General features: G+C 63.5%; 4 protein-coding genes and 1 non-coding gene across 5 annotated transcripts; all 5 read right to left on the reverse strand.

Moving 5' to 3' along the window:
- Positions 1 to 740: 740 nt before the first annotated feature.
- Positions 741 to 931, reverse strand: LOC129133925 (U2 spliceosomal RNA). The gene has a single exon (XR_008536098.2). It is a non-coding gene; the product is annotated as a U2 spliceosomal RNA (small nuclear RNA).
- Positions 932 to 6,232: 5,301 nt separating this feature from the next.
- On the reverse strand, positions 6,233 to 12,627 carry MUS81 (MUS81 structure-specific endonuclease subunit). Its single transcript, XM_077172433.1, has 16 exons — positions 12,276 to 12,627; positions 11,594 to 11,717; positions 11,068 to 11,315; positions 10,911 to 10,982; positions 10,756 to 10,814; positions 10,571 to 10,684; positions 10,360 to 10,440; positions 10,156 to 10,268; positions 9,448 to 9,548; positions 8,968 to 9,084; positions 8,410 to 8,505; positions 7,978 to 8,006; positions 7,890 to 7,917; positions 7,162 to 7,265; positions 6,878 to 6,961; positions 6,233 to 6,453 (listed from the first exon to the last, which is right to left on the reverse strand). Exons 1-16 carry the CDS (start codon positions 12,408 to 12,410, stop codon positions 6,387 to 6,389), a joined length of 1,572 nt encoding a protein of 523 aa, XP_077028548.1. The 5' UTR covers positions 12,411 to 12,627; the 3' UTR covers positions 6,233 to 6,386.
- A 192-nt stretch (positions 12,628 to 12,819) lies between these two features.
- BANF1 (barrier to autointegration nuclear assembly factor 1) lies at positions 12,820 to 14,875 on the reverse strand. The gene is made up of 3 exons (XM_054653574.2): positions 14,757 to 14,875; positions 14,206 to 14,336; positions 12,820 to 13,927 (listed from the first exon to the last, which is right to left on the reverse strand). Exons 2-3 carry the CDS (start codon positions 14,329 to 14,331, stop codon positions 13,781 to 13,783), a joined length of 273 nt encoding a protein of 90 aa, XP_054509549.2. The 5' UTR covers positions 14,332 to 14,336; positions 14,757 to 14,875; the 3' UTR covers positions 12,820 to 13,780.
- Positions 14,876 to 15,186: 311 nt separating this feature from the next.
- On the reverse strand, positions 15,187 to 17,931 carry TRMT112 (tRNA methyltransferase activator subunit 11-2). Its single transcript, XM_054653572.2, has 4 exons — positions 17,779 to 17,931; positions 16,897 to 16,998; positions 16,112 to 16,204; positions 15,187 to 16,005 (listed from the first exon to the last, which is right to left on the reverse strand). The coding sequence occupies exons 1-4, from the start codon at positions 17,857 to 17,859 to the stop codon at positions 15,904 to 15,906; spliced, it is 378 nt and encodes a 125-aa protein (XP_054509547.2). The 5' UTR covers positions 17,860 to 17,931; the 3' UTR covers positions 15,187 to 15,903.
- A 539-nt stretch (positions 17,932 to 18,470) lies between these two features.
- On the reverse strand, positions 18,471 to 24,657 carry SLC3A2 (solute carrier family 3 member 2). The gene is made up of 10 exons (XM_077172459.1): positions 24,519 to 24,657; positions 23,167 to 23,644; positions 22,587 to 22,763; positions 22,221 to 22,315; positions 22,078 to 22,146; positions 21,520 to 21,584; positions 20,777 to 20,969; positions 20,012 to 20,149; positions 19,654 to 19,713; positions 18,471 to 19,079 (listed from the first exon to the last, which is right to left on the reverse strand). Exons 1-10 carry the CDS (start codon positions 24,588 to 24,590, stop codon positions 18,738 to 18,740), a joined length of 1,689 nt encoding a protein of 562 aa, XP_077028574.1. The 5' UTR covers positions 24,591 to 24,657; the 3' UTR covers positions 18,471 to 18,737.
- Between the last annotated feature and the right edge of the window lie 199 nt (positions 24,658 to 24,856).

Genomic DNA, 24,856 nt, shown 5'->3' on the forward strand with positions numbered 1-24,856 from the left:
GCGGCGGATCCGCCGCTTCCCCTCCTTCCTTCCCTCCCCGCGCGCGGCCCGCGCCAGCCGCTCGGATTTTCTGATTGGCCCCGGCCGCGCTGTTCTGCCCGGCGACGGCGAAAAGTCGCGCTCCGATTGGCGGATGGGGGTGAAGGGGGGGCCCTCTCCTCACGCGCAGTTTCCCGCCCGCCGCGCCGCCGCCATTTTGTTTCGGTGGATGAAGGGGGGAGAGCGCGCGGTGCGCTGGTGGGGTGGGAGGGAGGAAAGGGTTAAAAATGTGTAAAATACAGAAAATAGACGAGATTTGTTCAGTTTGAAATTGGGAGCGGCCGCGTAAGAAGCGCAGAGACGGAGACCGGGCCGCCTTCCCCTCAGGAAACCCGCGTAGGCCCCCCCTTGCTGTTCCTACCTCCCCCTACGGATTCATTCAATAAAACACTTCAAATCTCCTTTAACACACTTTAAACATTATAAATGTTTATTATTACCCCCACAAAACTCCAATTTTACGCTGAAAGTGGCGACATGAGGGAGTTTAACCTCAGGAAGCAGCGCGAGGAACGAGCCGCCATTTTGCGGCGCGCTGCGAGGGGACGCGAGGGCGGCAAGTTCAGACTCTTCATGAAATCCTGCGGGGCCATTTTGGTACGGAACTGAGCGAAATCCGGCTAATGAACCACGATGATAATGTAGAGATGAAATATCTTAAATTATTTAGTTCTGTCTTTCACCATTCAGAGGTCCCCGGTGTGGGGTGCACCGTTCCCGGAGGCACTGCAATACCGGGACGATGCGCGGAGTGGAGGGAGCAAGCTCCGGGTCCAACTCCCGAGCCCAAAAATCCGTTTAATATAAAGTCCTCTCATCGAGGACGTATCAGATATTAAACTGATAAGAACAGATACTACACTTGATCTTAGCCAAAAGGCCGAGAAGCGATACCGGCTCCTGCCCCCAGCGCCGCTCCCGGCCCCGCCCGGCCCGCCCGCACCTCACGGCCGCCCCTGCGCCGCGCTCCGACCGCTCCCGACCCCTTCTGGAACATTCTCTCCATCGCATCCCGCACTTTCCTCCCGCGTTTTCTACGCAAGGACCCCAAAAATCGCTAATTATTCCCCCAATTTACGCTCCCATGATGCCTTTCGCACGGGGGCGCGGTTCAAAAATCTGCATAACCCCGCCACATTATAATCGGAACACGCGCGCTCTGACGCCCCGCCCCTTCAGCCTTTGCGCGCAACGTGATTGGTGAACTGCGCTCTGGGATTTGCATTCGCTCCGCCCCCTCCGCGCCGCCAGGGCTTGACTGGTGGGGACTGTGATGGGGACACTGGTGGGGACTGGGATGGGGACACTGGAGGGACTGGTCCTGTCCGGGCTGTACTGGTCTGAACTGGGATGGGGACACCGGTGGGGACTGGGATTGGGTCACCGCTGGGACTGGTCCTGCCCAGTTTGTACTGGTCTGAACTGGGATGGGGGCACCGCTGGGACTGGTCCTGTGCGGGTTTTACTGGTCCGAACTGGGACGTTCCCAGCAGCTCCTCCCTCTCCCTGCCCCCCCTCCCCCTCTCAGCAATGACGTCACGCCCCTCCCCCCCCGGGGGGACCCCCCTGTCCTGGGCGTTCCCCGCCCCTCCCCCCCCAGGGGACCCCGAGCTCGGTGGTGACTCAGGGGCCGCGCCCTCCCCCACCCACAGCTGGATCCGCTCAACAGCTGGAGCGGGAGGGGGAGGGGAGCCGGCCCTGCCCGCCCCTCCCCCACCTGTCCCTCCCCCACCCCCCCAAAAAAAGGACTCAGGAGCGGGGTGGGGGAGGGGCAGCACCGGCCCTTTATTGCCCTCACCCCCCGCCCCTCCCCCACCCGGGGGGCAGGGTGGGAATGGGGGAGGGGGGCAGTCCCAGTTTGGGGTTAACGATCCCAGTTTGGGGTTGAAATTCCCAGTTTGGGGTTGAAATTCCCAGTTTGAGGTTAACAATCCCAGTTTGGGGTTAACGATCCCAGTTTGGGGTTAATGATCCCAGTTTGGGGTTAACGATCCCAGTTTGGGGTTAACAATCCCAGTTTGGGGTTAACGATCCCAGTTTGGGGTTAATGATCCCAGTTTGGGGTCCTCTCCCAGTTTGGGAAGAGTCCCTGTCTCAATCTGAGGTTAAAAATCCCAGTTTGTGGATAAAAATCCCAGTTCGGGAGCGATCCCAGTTTGGGGGTCCTTTCCCAGTTTGGACTCCCAGTTCGGGAAGGGGCAGAGTGCACTGGGGGGAGCCCTGAACTGGTTTTTGGGGGGGAGGGGCGGGGCGGCTCCCAGTTTGAGCCGTCTCCCCCAGTTTGGGAGGGGTCCTCATCCCAGTTTAGGGAACCCCTCCCAGTTCGGGGGGTCCTTTCCCAGTCTGGACCCCCAGTTTGGGGCGTCCCTCCCAGTTTGGGGTCCCCCCCCCGCTCCCAGCACCCTCAGGCTCAGTGGGGGCTGGGCAGGGGTGGCCGGGGGGGCCTTCCCAGTGCTCCCAGTGCTCCCAGTATGACCAGAGCCCCTCCCAGTGCCACCGGCAGCGCGAACAGCAGCCCCAGCCGCAGGGAGCCCACACTGGGAGGGGCTCGGGGGGCAACTGGGGCCACTGGGGGGGCAACTGGGAGGGTCCCTGGGGCAACTGGGGGGGTCCCTGGGGCAACTGGGGGGGTCCCTGGGGCAACTGGGGGGGGAACTGGGGTAACTGGGGGGGGAACTGGGGTAACTGGGGTAACTGGGGAGTCCTTGGCCTCTGAATGGGTAACTGGGAAGGTAACTGGGGTAACTGGGATTACTGGGGGGGTAACTGGGAGGGTCACTGGGGTAACTGGGGAGTCCTTGGCCTTTGAATCGGTAACTGGGAGGGTAACTGGGGTAACTGGGGTAACTGGGAGGGTAACTGGGATTACTGGGGGGGTAACTGGGGTAACTGGGGAGTCCTTGGCTTTTGGGGGAGTAGCCGGAGGGGGAACTGGGGGGGTAACTGGGGGCAACTGGGATTTAGGGGGGGCAACTGGGGGGTCCTTGACTCTGGGGAGGGCAACTGGGGGAGATACTGGGAGAACTGGGGGGGTAACTGGGACAAACTGAGTTCTGGGAGGGGTAACTGGGACAACTGGGGGGGTAACTGGGAGGTCCTGGGTTCCGGGAGGGGTAACTGGGACAAACTGGGGGGCTCTGGGGTTGGGGGGAGCAGTTGCAGGAGCAACTGGGGGCAACTGGGATTCTGGGGGGACAAGTGGGGGGGTGGTTGGGGGGTCCTGATGGGTGAAGGAGGAGGTTTGGGGGTCCCTATGGGGCCTGGGGGAGGGGCTGAGTCCATGGGGGTCCCTCGGGGGGTCCCTTTGGGGGTCCCAGGGCTCAGCCTCGGGGTCGGGGGTCCTATGGGGGTCCCCTGTGGGGTCATCCTGGGGGTCCTCATCACTGTAGGGGTCCCCATAGGGGTCCCAGGTCCGGGGCTGGGGGTCCCCATCCCCATAGGGGTCCCAGAGCCGGGTTTGGGGGTCCCCAGGCTCATTCTGGGGGTCCCCATAGGGGTCCCAGGTTCTGGTTTGGGGGTGCCCAGGTTCATTCTGGGGGTCCCCATGCCCATAGGGGTCCCAGGTCCTGGTTTGGGGGTCCCCGGGTTCACTCTGGGGGTCCCCATAGGGGTCCCAGGGCCGGGTTTGGGGGTGCCCAGGTTCATTCTGGGGGTCCCCATCCCCATAGGGGTCCCAGGGCCGGGTTTGGGGGTGCCCAGGTTCATTCTGGGGGTCCCCATCCCCATAGGGGTCCCAGGGCCGGGTTTGGGGGTCCCGGCCCCTCCGGAGGCTCCCGGGCTCGGGGTCCCTGTAGGGATCCGAGGGGGGGTCCCAGGGCTCCTCTTCGGGCTCCTCATCCTCGTAGGGGTCCCCGTAGGGGTCCCCATAAATGTCGGGGTCCCAGGGCTCCGTCTCGGGGTCCCACGGTCCCTCCCCGGGCTCCTCGGCCCTGTAGGGGGGGGCCGGAGCCCCGTAGGGGTCCCCGTAGGTGTCGGGGTCCCCCAGGTCCCCATAGGGGTCCCCATAAGGGTCGGGGTCCTCGTCCCCGTAGGGGGGCACGGGGGAAGGGGGCGAATCCCGCTCCAAATCCCGGTGGGAGCCCTCGAGGGAGTCCCGGTGCCACCCCCGGTACCGGGGCGGTCCCAGCCCCCGCTCTCTGTGCGAGTCCCGGGGCGAACCCTCCCGGGAATCCCCGTGCGGCTCCCGGGGCCGCGCCGAGCCTGGATCCCGGTGCCGGTGCGAATCCTGCTGCCATTCCCGGTGCGAATCCTCCCGGGAAACCTCGGGCAAATCCCGGTGCCAATCCCGCTGCCCGCCGGGCTGGGGATCCTCACGGAAATCCCGGTGTAGATCCCGGTCCAAATCCCAGTCCAGATCCCGGTCCGGATCCCGGTCCAAATCCCGATGGGGATCCCGGTCCAGATCGCGGTTCCAATCCCGGTGCAAGCCCCGGTGCCTTCCCGGGGGCAAATCCTCCTGGGAATCCCGGTCCGAGTCCAGGTCCACATCCTGGTGGGGATCCCGGTCCAAATCCCGGTTCAGGTCCTGGTGGGGATCCCGGTCCCAATCCCGGTTCAGGTCCTGGTGAGGATCCCGGTCCCAATCCCGGTCCCAATCCCCGTGCGAGCCCCGCTGCTGCCCCGGCCGCGTCTCCCGGTGCCTCCCCGGTGCCGAACCCCGCTGTGGATCCCAGACCGAGCCTGGCCGCGGATCCCGCTGCGAACCCGGGTGCGGATCCCGGTCCAAATCCTCCTGCGAGCCGCGGTTCCGCTCCGGTACCGAATCCCGGGCCGAGGCTTCACCTCCTCCCGTCCCGTCCCGCCGCCGGTCCCGGGCTCTCCATCCCCGGCCGCTCCAAGCGCGCCGGGTCCCCTCGGGCAGCTCCGGGTCAGGGGTCCCGGGCTGTTCCCGGCGTCCCCCGAGCCCCTGGGGAGGGGTCCCGGGCTGTCCCCGGTGTCCCCGGCGGCGGCGGCGGCAGGTGACGCCGTCGGGCTGCAGGACGAAGCCTCGGTGACAGTGACAGGCGAAGCCGCCGTGGTGGTTGAGGCACATGTGGTGGCACACGGCGGCCGTGCGACATTCGTCCCTGTCCCCGCAGCCGCCCGCGGCCACCGGCCCGAAACCCAGCGGGCACGGGGGGGTCGGCGGGACCCCCGTGTCCCCCCCCGCCGCCACGGCCACCAGCGCCACCAGCGCCACCAGCATCGCTGCCACCTCCTCCTCCTCCTCCTCCTCCTCCTCCTCCTCCTGCGCGGGATGGGCACAGCCGGACCCGCCCCCCGAATCCCAAACCCCAAATCGACCCAAACCCGGCCCTGCCGCCGCCGTTCCCCAAATCCCAAACCCCAAACGCGGCCCCAACCCCGCCCCCCCCCAACCTCAAATCTGTCCCCACCCCCCCCAAAATCCCAAATCTGTCCCCACCCCGGCCCCACCCTCCCCGCAAATCCCAAATCCCAAATCCCAATCCCGGCCCCGCTCCCTCAAAACCCCAAGGGTGGCCCCACCCCTCCGTGCCCCGCCCCCAAAATCCCAAATCCCAATCCCGGCCCCACCAAAATCCCAAACCCGGCCAAGGGCGGCCCCACCCACGGCCCCACCCCCAGCCTGGCACGTGCGGGTGGCCCCGCCCCCTTTTTGGGGACCCTCCCCCCACTTTTTTGGGGTCCCAGGACAGCCCCACCCCCACCCCGCTTAGGGGACCTCAAAGTGACCCCAGGGTGACCCCGGCCCCCCTTTTGGGGACCCCAAATTGACCCCAAGGGACGCCGGTGCCACCCCCTGTCGCCGGTGTCACTGTCACTGTTCCAGGTGTCCTTGTCACCGCTGTCACCCCAGGGTGTGCCACCAAACTGCCAGTGCCGACTTGTCATTGTCACCGGTGTCACCACCCATCACCACCCCGCCACTGCCACCCTGTCACTGTCACCGGTGTCACCCCTCTGTCACTGTCACCCCATCACTGTCACCGGTGTCACTGCCACCCTGTCACTGTCACCGGTGTCACCCCCATCATCCTCACCGTGTCACTGCCACCCCCAGCACCGGTGTCACCCCCTGTCCCCGCACCCTCCCTGTCCCGTCCTCCCCCAAAATGAAACTCCAGGTGCTGCAGTGGTGGGGGGGGGGCCTTTATTGGGGGGACAATGGGGTGACATTGGGGGGGACAATGGGGTGACAATGGGGTGACAGGAGGTGACATTGGGGGGTGACAATGGGGTGACAATGGGGTGACATTGGGGGGACAATGGGGTGACAATGGGGGGACAATGGGGTGACAATGGGGTGACAGGAGGTGACAATGGGGTGACAGGAGGTGACAATGGGGTGACAATGGGGTGACAGGAGGTGACAATGCGGTGTCCCCTCAGTCCAGCGGCCCCCGGGTCCCATAGAGCTTCACCAGGGCCCCGCTGAGGGAGGGGCCCAAATTCCTGTGGTGGGGGGGGAGAGGAAAGAGGGGTGAGACCCCCAAAATCGGGGGGGGACACCCAAAATCGGGGGTGGGGACAATGAAAGGGGTTTGGGGACAGAGGAATTGGGGGGGGGTCCATGGGAATGAGGGGTCCTGGGACTTGTGGGGTCCCCAGGATTTGGGGGAATTTCCCTGGATTTGGGGGAGATCCTAAGATTTGGGGTTCCCAGGATTTGGGGTTCCCAGGATTTGGGGTTCCTCGGGATTTGGGGGAATTTCCTGGGATTTGGGGATCCTGGGATTTGGGTTTCCCGGGATTTGGGGTTCCCAGAATTTGGGATTCCCAGAATTTGAAGTTCCCCAAGATTTGGGGTCCCCAGAATTTGGGGGGGGTCCCCGAACTTGGGGTCCCTTCCCAGGATTTTGGGGCGGGGGGGTCTCACCTGAGAGCGGGGCCGCAGCGCAGGGCGCTCAGCACCTCCCGGCACTTTTGGGGGTCCTGGGAGGGTCCCAGGGCATCCATGAGGCTGCGGGGGGAGGGGACAGAACTCAGGGGACCCCCACAGACCCCCCCCACCCCCACCCCCACCCTGTGAACCGCCCCCATCCCCCACCCTCGGGACCCTCCCCCCCTCCCCAGGGCCCCTTTGGGGACATCAGAGCCTGGGGGGTCCCGCATGGGGGACCCCAACCCCCCCTCCCCGACCCCCCCCGGACCCCCCCGGACCTGGCGGGGGTGGGGAAGCGGCGCAGGACGGCCCCGGCCCTGCCCCCACTGAGCCCCCCCAGCTGCAGCAGCTGCCGGGCGAACACGGCCCCCACGGTCTGGGCCTGGGAGAGGGGAAAAATGGGGGTCAGGGGACCCCAAAATGCCACCCCCGACCCCAAAATCCCACACTAGGGCACGGCCCCCACGGTCTGGGCCTGGGTGAGGGGAGGAAATATGGGGGTGAGGGGACCCCAAAAACACCCCCGACCCCAAAATGACACCCTAGGGCATGGCCCCCACGGTCTGGGCCTGGGAGAGGGGGGAAAATGGGGGTGAAGGGACCCCAAAAACACCCCCGACCCCAAAAACGCCACCCCTGACCCCACAAAACACCCCCAACCACAAAATCCCACCCCCGACCCCAAAAAACACCCCCGACCCCAAAATGCCACCCTTAGGGCATGGCCCCCATGGTCTGGGCCTGGAGGGGGGGAGATGGGGGTGAGGGGACCCCAAAATGCCCCCAAGCAACCCAATCCCCCCATGTCCCTCTTCTGCCCCCCCCAGGACCAATGAGGGCCCCCCTCCCCCCTTCAGGACCCCTTGGGGCCACCCCAACCCCTTTAACCCCCCCAGACCCTTTTAGTGACCCCCGGCCCCTCTCCCCCCCCCAGAATCTCCCAACCCCCTTTAGGGACCCCCCCCTTTCCCCCTCCCCCTCCCCATTTCCCACCCCCCAGCCCCACCTGGTTCTTGGCCCCCCCCTCGCGCAGCCTCGGAAGGGCAGCAGGGCCAGGGGGGTCCCGGGGGGCTCGGGGGGCCCCGGGCACTCACATCCCCCCCCACGCCCTCAGCACGCGGCCCTGGGGAGGGGAGGGGTGGGGAGGGGTCAGAGACCCCCTCAGTGCCCCCCCCCCCAAATTCTCTGTGTCCCCCCCCAGGCTCACAGAGGGGTCTCTGTGTTTTGGGGAGGGGTCTCAGGGGTACCTGTGACCCCCCCCAGGCCCCCCAAACCTCCCCCCAAGTCCATCCCTTCTATCCCCCCCCATGTCCCCTCAATTGTCCCCTCCCCAAAATGTCCCCTCCCCCCCAAAATCCCCCCTTGTGACCCCCCCATGTCCCCCCAACCCCCCCCCCCCAAAATTTGCCCCCCATCCCCCACCCAGGACCCCCCTTTTCTCTCCATGTCCCCCCCAATTCCCTCCCAAAATGTCCCCTCTCCCCCAACCCCCCCTCCTCTTGTGACCCCTCCCCCAAGCCCCTCACCCCAAATCTCCTCCTCAGCTGCTCCCCCAGGACCCCCAAATACGCGGCCGAGTCCTGGGGGTCCCTGGTGCGCACCACGAGGAGCCCGTCCACCACCTGGGGAGGGGGCTCTGTGTGTTTAGGGGGGGGTCTGGGGGTACCTGGGTGTTGGGGAGGGTCAGGGGTACCTGGATTTGGGGAGGGGTCTCAGGTACCTGAGTGTTGAGGAGGGGTCTCTCTGTGTATTTTGGGGAGGGGTCTCAGGTACCTGAGTGTTGGGGAGGGGTCTCTCTGTGTATTTTGGGGAGGGTCTCAGGTACCTGAGTGTTGGGGAGGGGTCTCTCTGTGTATTTTGGGGAGGGGTCTCAGGTACCTGAGTGTTGAGGAGGGGTCTCTGTGTATTTTGGGGAGGGGTCTCAGGTACCTGAGTGTTGAGGAGGGGTCTCTCTGTGTATTTTGGGGAGGGTCTCAGGTACCTGAGTGTTGGGGGGGGTCTCTGTGTATTTTGGGGAGGGGTCTCAGGTACCTGAGTGTTGAGGAGGAGTCTCTCTGTGTATTTTGGGGAGGGGTCTCAGGTACCTGAGTGTTGGCGGCCGCCTGGCGCAGGCTGGGCAGGGGCAGGGGCAGGGGCTCCCCCTCCCCAGGCTCCTCCAGCAGGTACAGGGGGCAGCGCAGCCCCGAGCGCCGCAGCCGGAACTGGGACGGGAGGGGGGTCCCAGTTTAACCAGTCCATCCCAGTTCAATGAGTCCATCCCAGTTACCCACTGTCCATCCCAGTCAAACCAGTCCCTCCCAGTTCAATGAGTCCATCCCAGTGCCCCCAGTCCACCCCAGTTACCCACAGTCCCTCCCAGTGCCCTCCAGTGCCCCCCATCTCTCCCAGTTACCCCAGTGCCCCTCAGTCCATCTCAATCCCCCCCAGTCCCTCCCAGTTAATCCCAGTTCCCTCCCAGTCCTCCCCAGTCACTCCCAATCCCTTCCCAGTCCCACCCAGTGGCTCCCAGGTCCCTTTCCAGTTTGTTCCATTCATTCCCAGTCCCCCCCAGTTCCCGGCCCCACCTTCTGCTCCCGGTACCGCCCGTCCCGGATGCTGTTCCCCAGATCCGCCGCCGATTTCCGCTCAACCACCACGTCCAGCGCCAGCTCCCGGGGGGCGTGGCCTGGGCGGGGTCACACACACGGCCACGCCCACTCAGAGCCGCGCCCACCACCCCATGCACCGCCCTTCACCAAAGGGTGGGGTCAATCCCGCGCCCCACCCACATATAATGGCCTCCATGGGGGCGTGGTTTATCCTTGGCCACGCCCACCAGGTAGGGGCTGAGCCAGCATTTGACCCCACCCAGGTGAGGTCACCCCTCATAACATCTGACCACACCCACAATCACCATGGCCACACCCCCAGTGCCACGCCCATCACATCTGACCACACCCACAATCACCAGGTCCACACCCCCAATACCATGCCTATCACACCTGACCACACCCACAATCACCATGGCCACACCCCCCAGTGCCACGCCCATCACACCTGACCACACCCACCCATCACCATGGCCACACCCTCAGTCTATAGGTGTGGTCTGGACATGACCACACCCCCTGTGGCCACACCCAACCAATGGCTGCGCTGCTTGGGGGGCATGGCGATCAGCTGGCCACACCCATGAGCAATGACCACACCCACCAAACTGCCCCACCCAGCCCCTGGGGTGTGGTCACTTTAAGCCCTGCCCCACAGATGCCCCGCCCCTCGGCCACACCCACCTGTGGGCGGGTCCTTCTCACGCGCCACCCACAGGAAGTCGCCGACGTGGAGGCGCCGCAGCAGCACCGGGACCCCCCGGGAACGGAGCAGGGCCGGGACCCCCCCGGAGGGGCTGCGGGGACAGGGAGGGGACATGGAGGGTGACAGGGACACGGGGGAGGGCACAGGGACACAGGGGGTGACAGGGACAGGGTGGCAGTCACCCGTTGGCCTCGGTGACGTCTGCGCACAGCACGATCTCGAACTCGCCGGGTCTGAGCTCAAATTCCTGCTTGGGGTCGCACCTGGGGGACCCCAAAGTCACCCCAAAGTCACCTCCAGGTCACCCCCAGGGCTGGGACACCCCCCAGGCCCCCCAAAGTATCCCCAAGTGTCCCCAACTCCCCCAAAGTGTCCCCAGCCCCCCAAACTCACGTGGGGGGGGCGGGGGCGCAGTTCTCGTCCTGCTCCGCCAGGGGGCGCTGCGGGCACACCCGGCCGGGGGGCGGGGCCTCGGCGAGGCTCCGCCCCCGCGGGGTCAGAGCGTACCTGGGGAGGGAAGGGGGGAAATGAGGGGGGTCCTGGGGGGTCCCAGGTGAGTCTGGGGGTCTCAGCCCTACCTGGGGGGGCGGCCGCTCCTCTGCACGAGCCCCCGGCGCAGGAGGGGACCCAGAGCTGCCTGTGGGGGAGGGGACAAGGGGTCAGCCCCGCCCCCATCACCTTTGGGCGGTGCCAGGGTGGGGGAGGGGCGCTGGGGCGCCCTCCTGTCACTCACTGGGGTCAGGGTGTGGTCACAGAGGGGCTGGGCCTGCTGCAGAAGCTCCGCCTCTGGGAGGGGCTCTGGGCTCTGGGGGAGGTGCTTAGGGTGAGTAGGGGGAGGGGCAGGGTCTGGACCCCTCCCCCACCCCCCAGGTGTGTCCCCTCCCCCTCACCTGGCTCAGGACCAGCAGGAGGGCGTGGCCTCTGGAGCGGGGGAGGGGCCGGTACTGGCGGGGGTGGCGCTGGAGGAAGGGGGAGGGGCAGAGATTGGGGCGGGGCTTCCTCTGCCCCTCCCCCCCAATGGGGATCAATGGAGGGGTCCTGGGTGGGGGAGGGGTGAGGACAGAACTCACCGTGGGTGGGGCTGGGGGCGGGTCTGGGCACCGCCCCTGCTGAGGGGGCGTGTCAGGGAGACCCTGTTCTGTGGGATGCAAATGATATGCAAATTAGAATGCAAACCAGCCTCATCAGGCCCCACCCACCAACAAAGCCCCACCCTATCTTAGCTCCACCCCTTTCTGACGCACCTCCCATAAAGCCCCGCCCACCAGAGCACCACCCTTCTAGGCTACACCCCCTACCTTGTAATGGGAAGGAGTGGGGCTCAGTCAAGCCACGCCCCCAGACCACACCCTTCATAGCCCCACCCATCAACAGACCCCACCCACTCTCTGCCCCGCCCCTTTAGGCCCCGCCTACCCCGGCGGTGCTGGCTCAGCCGTTGGTCGAGGCGGGCGCAGAGGGCGGGGCCAAAGTGCTGCAAGATGGCGGCGGCGCGGCCGGAACGGAGCGGGAGCGGGAACCGGGAGAGAGAGCGCAGGGCCTGGGGGGAAACACACCTGGGATACACCTGGGGAACCCCAAATACACCTGGGATACACCTGGGAAAACCCAAATACACCTGGGATACATCTGGGGTATCCAAAATACACCTGGGATACACCTGGGATACACCTGGGGTACCCAAAGTCCCACACGTAGAGACCCCAGACCTGCCCAGAGACCCCAAAACTCACCTGGACACCCCAAAGCCCCACCCAGAAACCTCCAAATCCAACCGGGTACCTCAAAACACCCGTGGGAACCCTAAATCACACCTGAGCACCCCAAAATCGCCCACCTGGGCACCCTAAATCCAACCTGGGCACCCCAAAACTCACGTGGGCACCCCAGAATCGCCCACCTGGGGACCCTAAATCCACTCGGGGACCCCAAAACTCACCTGGAGACCCCAAAACTCACCTGGAGACCCCAAAACCTACCTAGGCACCTCAAACCCGCCCCCCTGGGAACCCCAAAACACACCTGGGAACCCTAAACACACCCGGGCACCCAAAAATCGCCCCCCTGAGCACCCAGGGACCCTCGCCCCTACACCCACCCTCTCGTAGGTGCCCCTGGCCCAGGTGCCCTGCGCCTCGTCCCGCCACTCGCGCAGCCAGCGGGCGAACAGCGGGTTCGGGTGGCCGCGGGGGCGGCGGCGGCGCCGGGAGGAGGCGGCGGCGGCCGCGGCCATGTTCGAATCCTCCCGCCGCCGCCGCTTCCCGGAAGTTCCGGCCCCGCGGGGCCGCTCCGGCCGCGCTCGCTGATGGGGGAAAATGCGACTCCTCTGCTCTGGAGGACTCCGCTCTGGCAGCTCGGAGGTTGAACTTGTCTGCTCTGCAGGAGGCCGCTCTGGGCTGCTCGGAGGTGGAACTCGTCTGCTCTGGAGGAGCTCGGCGGACATGGGAGAAACCAAGTTCTGCCCCCAAACCCCAAATCCTCCCCCTAAAGCTCAAAAACCTCCCCCCAAATCCTCCACCCAATCCCCAAATTTTGCCCCCTGGCCCCCCAAACTCCTTCCTCCAAACCCCAAATTTGGCCCCCAGATCCCCCAAAATCCTTCCCCGTGCCCGCCCCCCAAAAATTCCAGGACGAGTCCCAGCTGCAGCACAGCAAAACCTTTTATTGTTTAGAAAATAATTTTAGAAACAAACTGGGGGGGGAGGCAGCACCCCCAAAATAACACAGACCCCCAGTGGGGGGAGGGGGGGGACACCCCAAAATAACACTAACGGGGTGGGGGAGGGGGGGGCACCTCAAATGAGCCCCCAAAATCCCACCCCGTGCTGGGGGGAGGGGCAGGAGGAGACCCCCCACCCCCCCACCCCTCCCCAGCTGGTTTTGGGGTTTTGGGGTGATGGGGGAGGAGTGGCACCATGGGACCCCCACCCCGGGAGGAGTTCTGAGGGGGGTGGCAGCACCGGTTTGGGGGTCCCAGGGGTGTGGGGGTGGGACCAGGGAGGGTTTTGGGGTCTCCAAAGCTGGTTCTGGGGTCCCTGGGTGGATTTTGGGTTCCCCAGGATGGTTTTGGGGTTCCCCAGAGCTGGCTTTGGGCTCCCTGGGCTGGTTTTGGGGTCCTCAGGATGGTTTTGGGCTCCCTGGGCTGGTTTTGGGGTCCCTGAAGAAATCAGGGGGGTCCCCAGGATGGTTTTGGGGAGCTCCCAACCTCTCCAAGGCGTCCCTGGCAGCAGCTGGAACTGCCCCGGAGTTTGGGGAATTTGGGGGTGCAGGGATGGGATTTGGGATTCAGGGATGGGATTTGGGGTACAGGAAGGATATTTGGGGTGCAGGGAGCTCAGTTGAGCTGCAGGGCTGGTGTGAGGGGCTCAGGGAGGGGCTGGGGGTGTCAGCTTTGAGGAGGGGGCTCAGAGGAAGAGGCCTGGGTGCTGTTTTGGGGAGGGGGCTCAGAGGAAGGGGCCCTGGGTGCTGTTTTGGGGAGGGGGCTCAGAGGAGGGGCCCTGGGTGCTGTTTTGAGGAGGGGGCTCAGAGGAAGGGGCCTGGGTGCTGTTTTTTGAGGAGGGGGCTCAGAGGAGGGGCCCTGGGTGCTGTTTTTGGGGAGGGGGCTCAGAGGAAGGCGTCGCACCACTCGCGCAGGCAGCCCGAGCAGTCCCGGCTCTGTTTGGCGTTGGCCCCGCACGTCTCCTTGAGCCACTCCCGGAACAGCTCCTCGTCCTTGCGCAGCACCAGGAACTGCCCCAGCACCACGTACGCCTGCCAGGAGGGGACAGGGAGGGGACAGCGGTGTCACCAGGGGCTGGGGATGGCACACAGGGTCCCCCTGTCCTTCCTGAGTGACCCCAAAGTGCTCCGGTCCTGCCCAAGCGATCCCAAAGAGCTCCGGTCCCACCCCAGCCCTATGGCCACAGGAGATCCCCGTCCTTCCACAAACACCTGGAGGGGACAATGAGGGGACAGCGGTGTCCCCAATGTCCCCAGTGTCCCCAGGTGTCCCCAATGTCCGCAGGTGTCCCCCCTGTCCCCAGTCCTACCTTGTCAAAGCCCTTCTCCTCCAGTTTCCTGCCCAGCACGTCCCCGATGCCGGCCAAGCTCCCCACGGGTTTGTCCCCCATCGGCTCCGCCACGAAGTCCCGGTGCTTCTGTGACGTCGAGGACATGGCGCCTGCGGACAGACAGGGGACACTGGGGACATTGAGGGGACACACAGACAGCTCAGGGGATACAGGGACAGCTCAGGGGACAGCTCAGGGGGACACTGAGGGGACAGTGGGGGGAGCCTGAGGGGACATTGAGGGGACTCTGAGGGGACAGTGGGGGAACCCTGCGTGGACATTGAGGGGACATTGGGGGAACACAAAGGGGACATTGGGAGGATCCTGAGGGGACACCCCGGCCCGTCCCGCCCCTCCAGCCCCGTCCCGCCCCTCGGGCCGTTCTCGCCCCTCCCCTGCCCGCCCCTCCCGGCCCTCCCCGCCCCTCCATGTCCCCTCCCCGCCCCTCCATGTTCCCTCCCGGTCCTCTCCGTCCCCTCCCTGCCCCTCAATGTCCCCTCCCGGTCCCCTTCATCCCCTCCCGCCCTCACCGTCCCGTCGAGCCGTTCCAACCGCCGCTCCCGCCTCAGCCTTCTGCCGCCGCGCACTGACGTCACATCCGGCGGCGCACCGTGTGACGCCACTTCCGCTGGCGTGCGCCGGAAACCACCGAGAGGAAGCGCTCGGAGGCGCTCTGGGATCATAGAGACGAACCGGGGTCCTCCAAGGGCCTGCTGGGTCCGCCCAGGTGAGCGGGGACACCTGGAAATGGCTCCAGTTGCTGCCGGGAACCCCGGGAACCCCTCCGGGATCATCCCCGAGCCTCTGAATTCCCGGCCAGCAGCTCCGGGCCTCTCCCAGGCTCCCACGCTCACCTGGGCGCCCCAAAATTCTCTCCCACCCCACCCCCTTCCCTCCATCCCAAAGGATTCCCCCGAGAAGATCCTCAAAGAGACCAAAAGAGGCGATTCCGGCCCAAAATCGGGCAAAAAAAAGGGATTTTTATTGAATTGATGGGAAATATTACAAATACAACAAGGCAGAACGTGGGGTAGAGAAACATGGGGATAAAAGATGGGATTTTGGGAAAAACTGGAGATTTGGAATAGAAATAAAACATTTAGGAGTGAAAAGGAGGGGATTTGGCATAAAGGAGTATTTGGTGGAAAAATATAAAAAAATTAGGGCAAAAAAAGAGATTTTGGAGGAAAATTCAAATTTGGGGGCACAAGGGAGGGAACTGGGAGAAAGGAGAGGAATTTCAGGGCAAAACGGGAAGATTTTGGGATAAAAAGTGGAATTTGGGGAGAAAATAACGGTGAAATTCTGAGAAAAGAAAAGGGTTTGGGGCACAACTGTGAAGTTTGGGAGGGAAGGAGAAACTTAGGGAGAAAAAAAGGGAATTTGGAGGCAAAAAATGGGAATTTGGGGGCAAAACCTGGGAATTTCCCCACCCATTATGCAAATTCCCGCCCAAAATGCAAATAAGGAAATAACTAATTTGAATAGAGGAGTGGTGTATCGATGACCACGCCTATATGCAAATGAGGTAAAGTGAAACCACGCCCCATAACGCTTGAACGTCGGGGTGACGTTCAGGCCCCATTTTTTGGGGTAAAACCATTGGAATTCGGGGTTTTTCTGCTCTTCCTCGGGGGGAGGGGCTCAGCTCCATTTTGGGGGGGTCCCGAGCCCCCCTCAGGCCTCGTCCTCGCTCAGGAGCAGATTTGGGACCCCCCTGGAGATGGGGAAGCGCCGCCCCGAGTCCGGGCACTGCAGGGACCCCTCCAGCACCTCCACCTGTGGGATTGGGGGGAATAAAGGGAAAATTGAGGGGTCCCCGAGATTTGGGGAACCCCCCCCGAGGGGTTTTGGGGGTTTCAGGGGTTTTGAGGACCCCCCTGACCTCGAGCAGGACGTGGTGGAGGCGCCGCAGGAATTCCTCGTCGGCCTCGTAGCCCGGGCTGGGCTCGGGGGGCAGCTCCAAGGGGCGCCCCAACTTTGGGGGGCACAGGAAAAGGGGAGGGGGAGGTCAGAGGGGAGCCCTGAGGGCCCCCCCAAGCCCGAAAAAATGGGATGTCCCAAAGTAAGGAACCCTTGCAGTTGTGGGGGTGCCAAAAATCTCAGAGTTCAAGCCAAATTTGGGAATTCTAAAATGTTCAGAGGACCCCCCCCCCAAAAAAAGCCCCAAACCCGAGACCTCCCCCCCCCTCCAAATCTGAGCCCCCCCCAAACCTCCCCCTCCTTTGGTGCCCTCAAATTGCCCCCCCAGGACCCCCAAAATTGACCCCAAATCCCAAAAATCCTCCAAAAACCTCCTAAATTCCCCCCCAGGACCAGGACCCCCCAAAATTTCCCTCCCACCCTCAAAATCCCCACAAATTCTCCCCCAGGACCCCCAAATCCTCCTCCAAATGCTCAAAACCCTCCCAGATGCCCCAAATCTTCTCCAAACTCCCAAAATTCCCCCAAATTCTCCCCTGGACGCCCCAAATGGGCCCTTCCCGACCCCCGCTGCCCCCCCCATTCCTGATCCCCCCGTTTCCGGTCCCCCCTCCCGTTTCCCGGTCCCCCATTCCCGTTCCCAGTTCCCTTTTCCCGGTTCCCGGTCCCTTCCCCGTTTCCCATTTCCCGTTCCCGTTTTCCCCACCCGTTTCCCGTTCCCGTTCCCGGTTTCCCCGCCCCGCTCACGCTTTCCGCCGCCTCCCTGAGCGCGTCCCAGCGCAGCCGCGGCACCAAGCGGGACACGAAGGCGGCGTTGAACGGCACCGGGCGGACGCGAACCTCGGCGGCCTGCGGGGACCGGGGGGGGTTAACGGGAGGGCACCAGAACCGCGGGGAACCGGGGCACGTAACGGGTGGAAATTGGGGGTTAACGGGAGTTTTAACGGCGGCGTTAACGGCGGAACGGGGGGAGTTACCGGCGGGGTTAACGGGGCTGGAGGGGCGGAACGGTTACCGGGGGGGGTTAACGGGAGGGAACGGGGTTAGGGCGGGGATTAACGGGGAATTACCGGCGGCTGGTGAGGGTAACGAGGGGATTAACGGGGATAACGGGGGGATAACGGGGAGGAACCGGGCGGAGCCGAACCGCGGCGGGATGGGGGTTCGGGGCGTTAACGGAGGGGAACGAGGATAACGGGAACCGGAATGACGGGGAGGGATTGGGATAACGGGAGGGGACTGTGATAACAGGAACGGGGATAATGGGAAGGGAGGAACTGCGATAACGGAGAAGGTTAACGAGATGAACAAGCGGGAAACGGGGTCATTAACGGGAGGATTTAACGCGGGATTTATTGACGGTAACGGGACAAATTACCGGGCGTTCCTGGGGTTAACGGAGGAGCTACCGGGGGTAACGGGGGAGGTAACGGGAGGGATGGGAGGTGAATGAGGAGACACCGATTGGAATCACGGAACGGGGAGGAGCTGGGAACCGGTAACGGGGGCACCGCTAAGGCTCCGGTAACGGTTCCGGTAACGGCCAGAGGTGGCGGGGCCTTGCCGGGGGGCGGGAACCGCGGTGTCCCCGCCGCTCGCGGTGCCCCGGGGTCCACGCGCCGTCCCCACCTCGATCCGGAGGGGGAATCCGCCCCCGGGCCGCAGCCCCGGCACGTGGGAGCTCAGCAGGTTGTGGGTCAACAGCTTCATGGCGCCGCTTCCGCTTCCGGCGCGTCACTTCCGGCAAGAGGCGGTTACCGGGGCAACGGGGCGCGGCCTACCCGGAAATGGGCGTGGCCTCGCAGGGTGGGGTCCGCTTAAAGGCGCAAGGGCAAAAAATTAATCCCAACCCCCAGGAGCTCCAAACCGGCCCCGAGACCCCTCCCCAAACCCCTCAGGGACCCCCGAGACCCCTCCCCAAACCCTTCAGGGCCCCCCCAAACCCTCCAGAACTCGACAGGATTTGAGACCCCTCCCCAAAACCTCCCCAGCCCCACCCCTTTATTTTGGGGGTCCCCTATTCTCAGGGTCACCCCTGAGGCCCCAACTGGGGCTCCCAGCCCAAATTTTGGGTGGATTTCCCCCATTTTTGGGGCCTTGGTTACCCCCTCAACAGCCCCAAGAGCCTCCTTGAGCTCCCAAATCCAACCCCTCTCATTTTGGGGTGTTGTGGGCCCCTCTTTGGGTTCCCCTGCCCCCCCACATTCCCCTGGGAGCCCCAAATCCTCCCCCCTCATTTGGGGCACTCCTGGGGAGTCTCTGAAACCCCCAAATCCTGGGGAGACCCTCAGACCCCCCCAAAAACCGAAACAAACCCAAGGTCACAAATGCAATTCATTTATTCAGATTTGGCGGGGGACCCCAATACTCCCAGAAAACAAAGAAAAAACCCCAAAACTGAGCTGGGGAGAGAAAAACAAAACCCAAAAAAAGACAGAGGGGAGATGAGTGTGGGACCCCCAAAGTGAGGGTGAGCAGGGATGGCTGTGGAGGGGGGTCCTCCACAGGGCAGGTTTGGGGTGCTGGGGGAGGTCAGGGTGGGTTTGGGGTGCTGAGGGGGGGTCAAGGCAGCTTTGGGGTGCCCGGGCTCACTGGGGGCTGTAGGGGAAACCCAGCAGCAGCCCCTGGTAGGGCCCCACCTTGAGCTCCTGCAGCTGCACCTGGGGCTCCCCGGGCTCCCTGGGGCCGGTGCTGAGGCGCAGCGTGGCCCACTCGGGCAGGGGGGGGTCCAGGGGGTCTCTCTTGACCGAGAAGGGTTTGAGGGGGGCTCCGTGGGGGTTGAGCAGCAGCAGGAAGCGCTCGCTCTGGTCCCAGCGCCGCAGCAGCGCCACGGCCGAGCCCGCGGGCACCGGCAGCGCCTCCCCCAGCAGCAGCGAGCGCTCGTGGGCCCGCAGTGAGGCCAGGGCCGTGCACAGCTCCAGCTCCGGGGGCTGCAATCAGGGGGGCTGCGATCAGGGGGGGCGGGACACCCCCAAATGCAGCCCCGAAAAGAGGAGGCGCTGGCCCTTTAAGGAGGCAGCGGGTGGTGTTGCCCTTTTAAAGGCGCGTTGCCCTTTTAAGACTGTTGCCCCTTTAAAGGCACATTACTCTTTCAAGACCACGTGACCCTTTTAAGAATGTGTTGCCCTTTTAAAGACACATTACATTTCAAAAATTGCATTGCCCTTTTAAGGGTGCATTGTCCTTTTAAAGACATACTGCCGTTTTAAATGTGTGCTGCCCTTTTAAGAGCCCATTACCCTTTAAGGATGTGTTGCCCTTTTAAGGTTGCATTGCCCTTTTAAGAATCTGTAGTGGTGCTATCACTTTGTGGGACCCACCCTAAGGCTCCGCCCACCTATGGGTGTGACCGACCCCCCCACCCCTTAAAAGCCATAATGGACATTGAAGACCCACCCCCAAAGGGGAGGAGTCACTCCAAGCCACACCTCTTAAAATAAACCACGCCCCATCCCATCAAGCACCACCCAGTTAATGTCAATCACAGCTCCAAGCCCCGCCCACCTCAGAGCCGTTCCCGCCTTTTTTCGGGTCCTCGATGGATTCCCACGGCATTGGTGGCAGCTGGGGGAAAAACGGAGAAATTGGGGCAAAACCGGTAAAATTTGGGCTAAAACCCCAGCAAAACTGGGGCAAAAAATGGCAAACTTGGGGCACAGACCAGTGAAATTACAGCAAAACCCAAGGAAAATGGGGCAAAACCCAGGGCAAATTTGGGTCAGGGCACCCTCCCAAGCCCCTCCCCTGCACCCCTAAAAACCCCAAACCCCTCCCCAAACCCCCCCGGTGCCCAGAGCTTCCCTCCAGCCCCCAAATCCCCCCTGTACCCCCCCAAACCCTCCCTTTCCCCCCCTGTTGGTACCTGTTGGTTTTTGGGGGGCCGGGGCAGCCCCAGCTCGTCGCCGTAGCTCAGCACGGGGGTCCCGGGGAGCCCCCAGAGCAGCAGCAGCTGCTGCAGCCTCAGGCTGGGGCTCACCCAGGACTCCCACGGGGACCCCACCTGCGGGACAGGAACCCCAAAAAGTGGGAGGGGGCAGGAAGGTGGCACTGGGGGCAATCTGGGGGTCCCGGGGATGTTTGGGGGCTCGGTCAGGGGCAGTTTAGGGGTCCTGGGGATGGAGGCAGTTGAGGGGGCCCAGGGAGGTTTGGGGGTGCAGGAGGGTCCCACAGGGGGGTGGGAATTAGGGGGTGCCAGGGGTTTAGGGTTGGGGGGATTTGGGGCTCCTGAAGGGATTTTGGGGATCCTGGGGAGGTTTTGGAGCTCCTGAAGGGATTTTGGGGGTCCTGGGGAGGTTTTGGGTTCCTATTTTTGATTCCCAGAGGATGGGGGGATTTGGGGTTCCCAAGGACATTTTGAGGACTCCCGAGGAGGTTTTGGGGTTCCTGAGGGGATTTGGGGGCTCCCAGGGACGTTTTGTGGCTCCTGACGGGATTTTGGGGGGTCCTGAGGGCATTTTGGGGTGCAGCACTCACGCTCCAGCCCAGCCCCATAGGAAGATTTTAGGGATTTGGGGGATCCTGGCGAGGTTTTGGGTCTCCTGAAGGGATTCTGGGGTTCCCAGGGAGGTTTTGGGGTTCCCAGGGAAGTTTTGGGGTTCCCAGGGGGGTTTTGGGGTGCAGCACTCACGCTCCAGCCCAGCCCCACGGAGGAGGAGTTGGAGCTGAGGAAGTTGAGCAGGTTCCTCACGGCTCCCTCGGGCGATTCCTGGTCCGGTTTGGGCTGCAGGGGCTGCAGGAAGGGCCCCAGGAGCAGGCGCAGCCCCCCCGGGATCTGGGGCAGCAGCCAAGGGTCCTGCAGGCGGGTGCCCCCCACCAGCACCCTGGAAACACAACAGGGGCACCCCAAAAACGGGACACGGTCAGGGGGCACCCCAAAATATGGGGGGGGAAGCCCAAAAACGGGAAGGAAAAATCAGAGGAGCAACCAAAAAACGAGGAGGAAAAGGTCAAGGGAGCACCCAAAAAATGGAACAAAAAAATGTCAGAGAAGCAGCCCAAAAATGGGGGGGGGAAGTCAATGGAGAACCCCGAAAATGCAAGCAAAAAGATCAACAGAGCAGCCTAAAAATGAAGAAAAACGGTCAGAGGAGAACCCCAAAAATGAGAGGAGGAAAAGGGGAGCACCCCAAAATTGAGGGGAAGGTCAGGGGGGCACCCCCAGCACCCAAAACAGAGGAAGGAGCCCAAAGTGGGTGGGGGCTCCATGAGGCAGAGGATGAGGAGAAGAGGAGATTTGGGGGATCAATGAGTTTGGGGTGACACTGGGGACACTTTTGGGGGGGGTCAGGGAGTTTGGGGTGACACTGGGGACATTTTTGGGGGGGCTCAATGACTTTGGGGTGACACTGGGGACGTTTTTGGGGGTCAGACCTGGCCACGCCGCTGGGGCTCGGCTCCTGCTCCGTCAGGTTCCTCCACTCAGCCACCACCGAGGGCTGGGGGGACATGGGGGATCACCCAGAGCCCCCCCAAAATCCCCAGTTCTGCCCCAAAATTCCCCCCACCAATTCTACCCCAACCTCCCCCAGTTCTGCCCCAAACAAACCTCCAATGCTCCCCCCAAAAAACCCCAATTCTGCCCCAAATCCCCCAAATTCTGCCCTAAAAAATTCCCTCCAATCCCGCCCCAAACCCCCCCAATTCTTTCCCCAAAATCCCCCCAAGTCCTGCCCCAAACCCCCCCACAATCCTACCCCCAAATCCTGCCCCAAAAAGCCCCAAATTCACCTCAAATCCTGCCCCAAATTCACCCCAAATCCAGCCCCAAAAAGCCCCAAATTCACCTCAAATCCTGCCCCAAATTCTGCCCCAAATTCACCCCAAATCCAGCCCCAAATTCACCCCAAATCCAGCCCCAAAAAGCCCCAAATTCACCCCAAATCCTGCCCCAAAAAGCCCCAAATTCACCCCAAATCCTGCCCCCCTCACCGGGAGCTCCTCGATGCCATCCAGGAAGACCCCAGCAATGTCCTGCTTCAGCCAACGGCTCAGGGCAGCCTGGGGGGCACAGGGGGGGTCAGGGGGGTCCCCCAAATCCCCCACCCAATCCCCCAGAGCCCCCCCAGACCCACCTGGACCTGCTGGTGCACTTTGGGGTCCTTGGCTGCGTCCCCCCAGACCCGATCCCCAGTGGGGTTTGGGGTCAGGTCCAGAATCACCTTCAGTCCTGGGGGGGGGAGAAAATGGGGGGCTCAGGGCACCCCCAAACCCCCCCAGCACCAGAGACACCCCCCCCACCAATTATAAACCCCCCATAATTATGGGGGATCCCCTTTTGGGGGATCCCCTTCAATCACCCAACCCTGGGAACCCCCAAATTCAGACACCCCCCCTCAATTTTGGGGTGTCCCCCCCAATTCTGAACCCCTCACATTTTGGGGCTCCCCCCCCCAATTCTGTGGGGTCCCTCCCGGTTTTGGGGTCCCCCCCAGCCCCACCTTTGTCCTTGGCCGCCTGCAGGAGGGCGCTGAAGTCCTGAATGGTGCCCAGGTCTGGGTCCAGCTCCTCCAGGGGGGGGATCAGATCCTCGGGGCGTTTTTGGGGGGCCACGGGGCCCAACACCAGCCCCCCCACCTGCAGCTTCTCCTTCAGGTACCCCAAACGCTTCTCCACACCTGCACAAGGGGGTGAACCCCAAATCTGACCCCACAGCACAACCCCAAAATCCTCCCAGGAGCACCAAAGAGATCCCAAACGCTGCTGGGGACCACAAAATCCCTCCCTGAGAGCCCAAAATCCCACCCTGAGAGCCCAAAATCCCACCCTCGGAACCCGAAAAACCAACCCAGGGGTCCCAAAGTCCTCAAGGATCCCAGAATCATCCCAGACTTGGGGAAACTCCAAAATTCCCAAGATTTCGGGGACCCCTAAAACTTTGGAGATCCTGGAACCCCCCCTAAAGTAGAGGTGGGGACCCTCTAAACCCCCCCAAAACCCCCATGGGACCCCCCCCAGCCATCCTTTGGGATCCTTCCACCCCTCTGGGGACCCTGTAAACCCCCCCAGACCCCTCCTCACCTTTCAGATCGCCCCCAAACGCCTTTGGGGGGGCCCTGTAGAGCGCCCCGAGCTCCCACCAGGCTTTGGCAGGCAGGGGCTGGCACCGGGGGGCCTGGGCCACGATGGCGGCAGCGGCGCCCAACATCCCGAGCCAGCCCCCCCAGAAGAGCACGAGCAGCACCAGGCGGGCCCGGGCCCAGAGCGGCGTCCCCGCCTCCCTCAGCAGCTCCTCCTTGCCCAGCCCCGTGAATTTGGGGCTCCCCGAAACCCCCGAGCCCCCCAAAGCCGCCTCCTCCTCTTCCTCGGGCGGGATCTTCATCACCAGCCCGTTCTTCTCCCCGCCCGGAGCAGCGGCCGGCGCTGGGGTGGGGTCGCGGTGGGGAGGGGGAGGCTGAGGGGGGGAGCCGGGCTCGGGCTCGGCCGCCGCCGCCATCGGCTCCTTCTCGGCCTCCAGCGCCGACAGCTCCAGCTCGCGGGGCGGAGACTCGGGATCCATCTGGGGAAAAGAGCACGAAATCCTCAGGGATTGCCCCAAAAACCTTCGGGGATCGCCCCAAAAGGGATCGCCTCGAAGCCTTCAGGGGTCACCCCAAAAACCTTCTGGGATCGCCTCCAAAATCTTCGGGGGTCAGCCCAAAAACCCTTCAGGGATTGCCGCCAAAAACCTTCAGGGGTCGCCCCCAAAAGGGATTTTCCCGAAACCCTTCAGGGATCGCCCCAAAAACCTTCAGGGATCGACCCCAAAAGGGATTGCCTCGAAGCCTTCAGGGGTTACCCCAAAAACCTTCAGGGATCGCCTCAAAAACCTTCGGGATCGCCTCAAAAACCTTCGGGGATTGCCCGAAACCCTTCAGGGGTCACCCCAAAAATCAGCCCAAAAACCTTCAGGGATCGCCCCAAAAACCCTTCAGGGGATCAGCCCAAAACCTTCAGGGATCGCCCCAAAAGAATTTGGGCGGGGTTGAACTTTCACCCCAAAGAGCCTCAAGGGGGAATCTTTGAACCCCGACTTTGCCCCCGGCAGGGAAAGGCTCTTAAAAGAGACCCAGGCGTGCTTCCCACACCCCAAAAACTCCTCAATATCTTTCTAGAAATCCCCTGCTCAAGCTAAAAGGTTCTTGTGGGGGTTTTAAGCTCCTCTTGAGCATCCAACACCACCCTGGGGACCCCAAATCCCTTACAGGACGCCCCAAAATCTTTCCAGGCCTCGGGGCCCTCCCCAGCCCTTCCTTAAACAACCTTGGAGGGGATCTCGAGCCCTTCGCGCACACCCAAATAACCCACCCGGACACCCCGAAATTCTCACGGGGCCCCCAAATTTGTTTTTGTCCCCCAGAAATTCCCCCAGAGCCCCTCAGGGCGGGCGGTACCTTCGCCGAGTCCTCGTGACGGGCGCGAGGGGCTCGGCGGCGCCTTTTATAGTCCGCGAAAGCCACGCCCATTTTGAGGTGGCCGCGCCTTCAGCCCCTCCCCCCCGGCGCCGCCAAGGCGCCCGCGCCGGGCGGATCAAAGGGCACGAGGCGGGGGGGGGCCCGGAAGCGCCCGGGGGCGAACGGGGCGGGACAGAGCCCCGGAGGGCGCGTTTTGGAGTCGGTGATTCGCACCACGGCTCAGCGGGACGCCAGTTATGGGAGTTGAGCCCATTTCTTCTCCTGGAACATTGTCTGCACCCCTGTCCTTTTCGGGGTCCCCCCATGCGCCGCCATTT

Source organism: Agelaius phoeniceus, chromosome 38, assembly GCF_051311805.1.
Source record: "Agelaius phoeniceus isolate bAgePho1 chromosome 38, bAgePho1.hap1, whole genome shotgun sequence".
In the NCBI taxonomy this organism is placed as follows: Eukaryota; Metazoa; Chordata; class Aves; order Passeriformes; family Icteridae; genus Agelaius; species Agelaius phoeniceus.

Coding starts and splice junctions, on each gene's coding strand:
- MUS81 (XM_077172433.1), bottom strand. CDS start 12,410: ATGGCCGCGGCCGCCGCCGCCTCCTCCCGGCGCCGCCGCCGCCCCCGC. Junction 11,718..12,275: donor CCAGGGGCACCTACGAGAGG/GTGGGTGTAGGG, acceptor GTTTCCCCCCAG/GCCCTGCGCTCTCTCTCCCG. Junction 9,085..9,447: donor GGCGGTACCGGGAGCAGAAG/GTGGGGCCGGGA, acceptor CTCCCGTCCCAG/TTCCGGCTGCGGCGCTCGGG.
- BANF1 (XM_054653574.2), bottom strand. CDS start 14,331: ATGTCCTCGACGTCACAGAAGCACCGGGACTTCGTGGCGGAGCCGATG. Junction 13,928..14,205: donor AGGAGAAGGGCTTTGACAAG/GTAGGACTGGGG, acceptor CCCTCCTGGCAG/GCGTACGTGGTGCTGGGGCA.
- TRMT112 (XM_054653572.2), bottom strand. CDS start 17,859: ATGAAGCTGTTGACCCACAACCTGCTGAGCTCCCACGTGCCGGGGCTG. Junction 16,999..17,778: donor GATTCCCCCTCCGGATCGAG/GTGGGGACGGCG, acceptor CGGTCCCCGCAG/GCCGCCGAGGTTCGCGTCCG. Junction 16,205..16,896: donor TCAGGGAGGCGGCGGAAAGC/GTGAGCGGGGCG, acceptor TGCCCCCCAAAG/TTGGGGCGCCCCTTGGAGCT.
- SLC3A2 (XM_077172459.1), bottom strand. CDS start 24,590: ATGGGCGTGGCTTTCGCGGACTATAAAAGGCGCCGCCGAGCCCCTCGC. Junction 23,645..24,518: donor GTCACGAGGACTCGGCGAAG/GTACCGCCCGCC, acceptor TCTTTTCCCCAG/ATGGATCCCGAGTCTCCGCC. Junction 22,764..23,166: donor GTTTGGGGGCGATCTGAAAG/GTGAGGAGGGGT, acceptor CCCCTTGTGCAG/GTGTGGAGAAGCGTTTGGGG.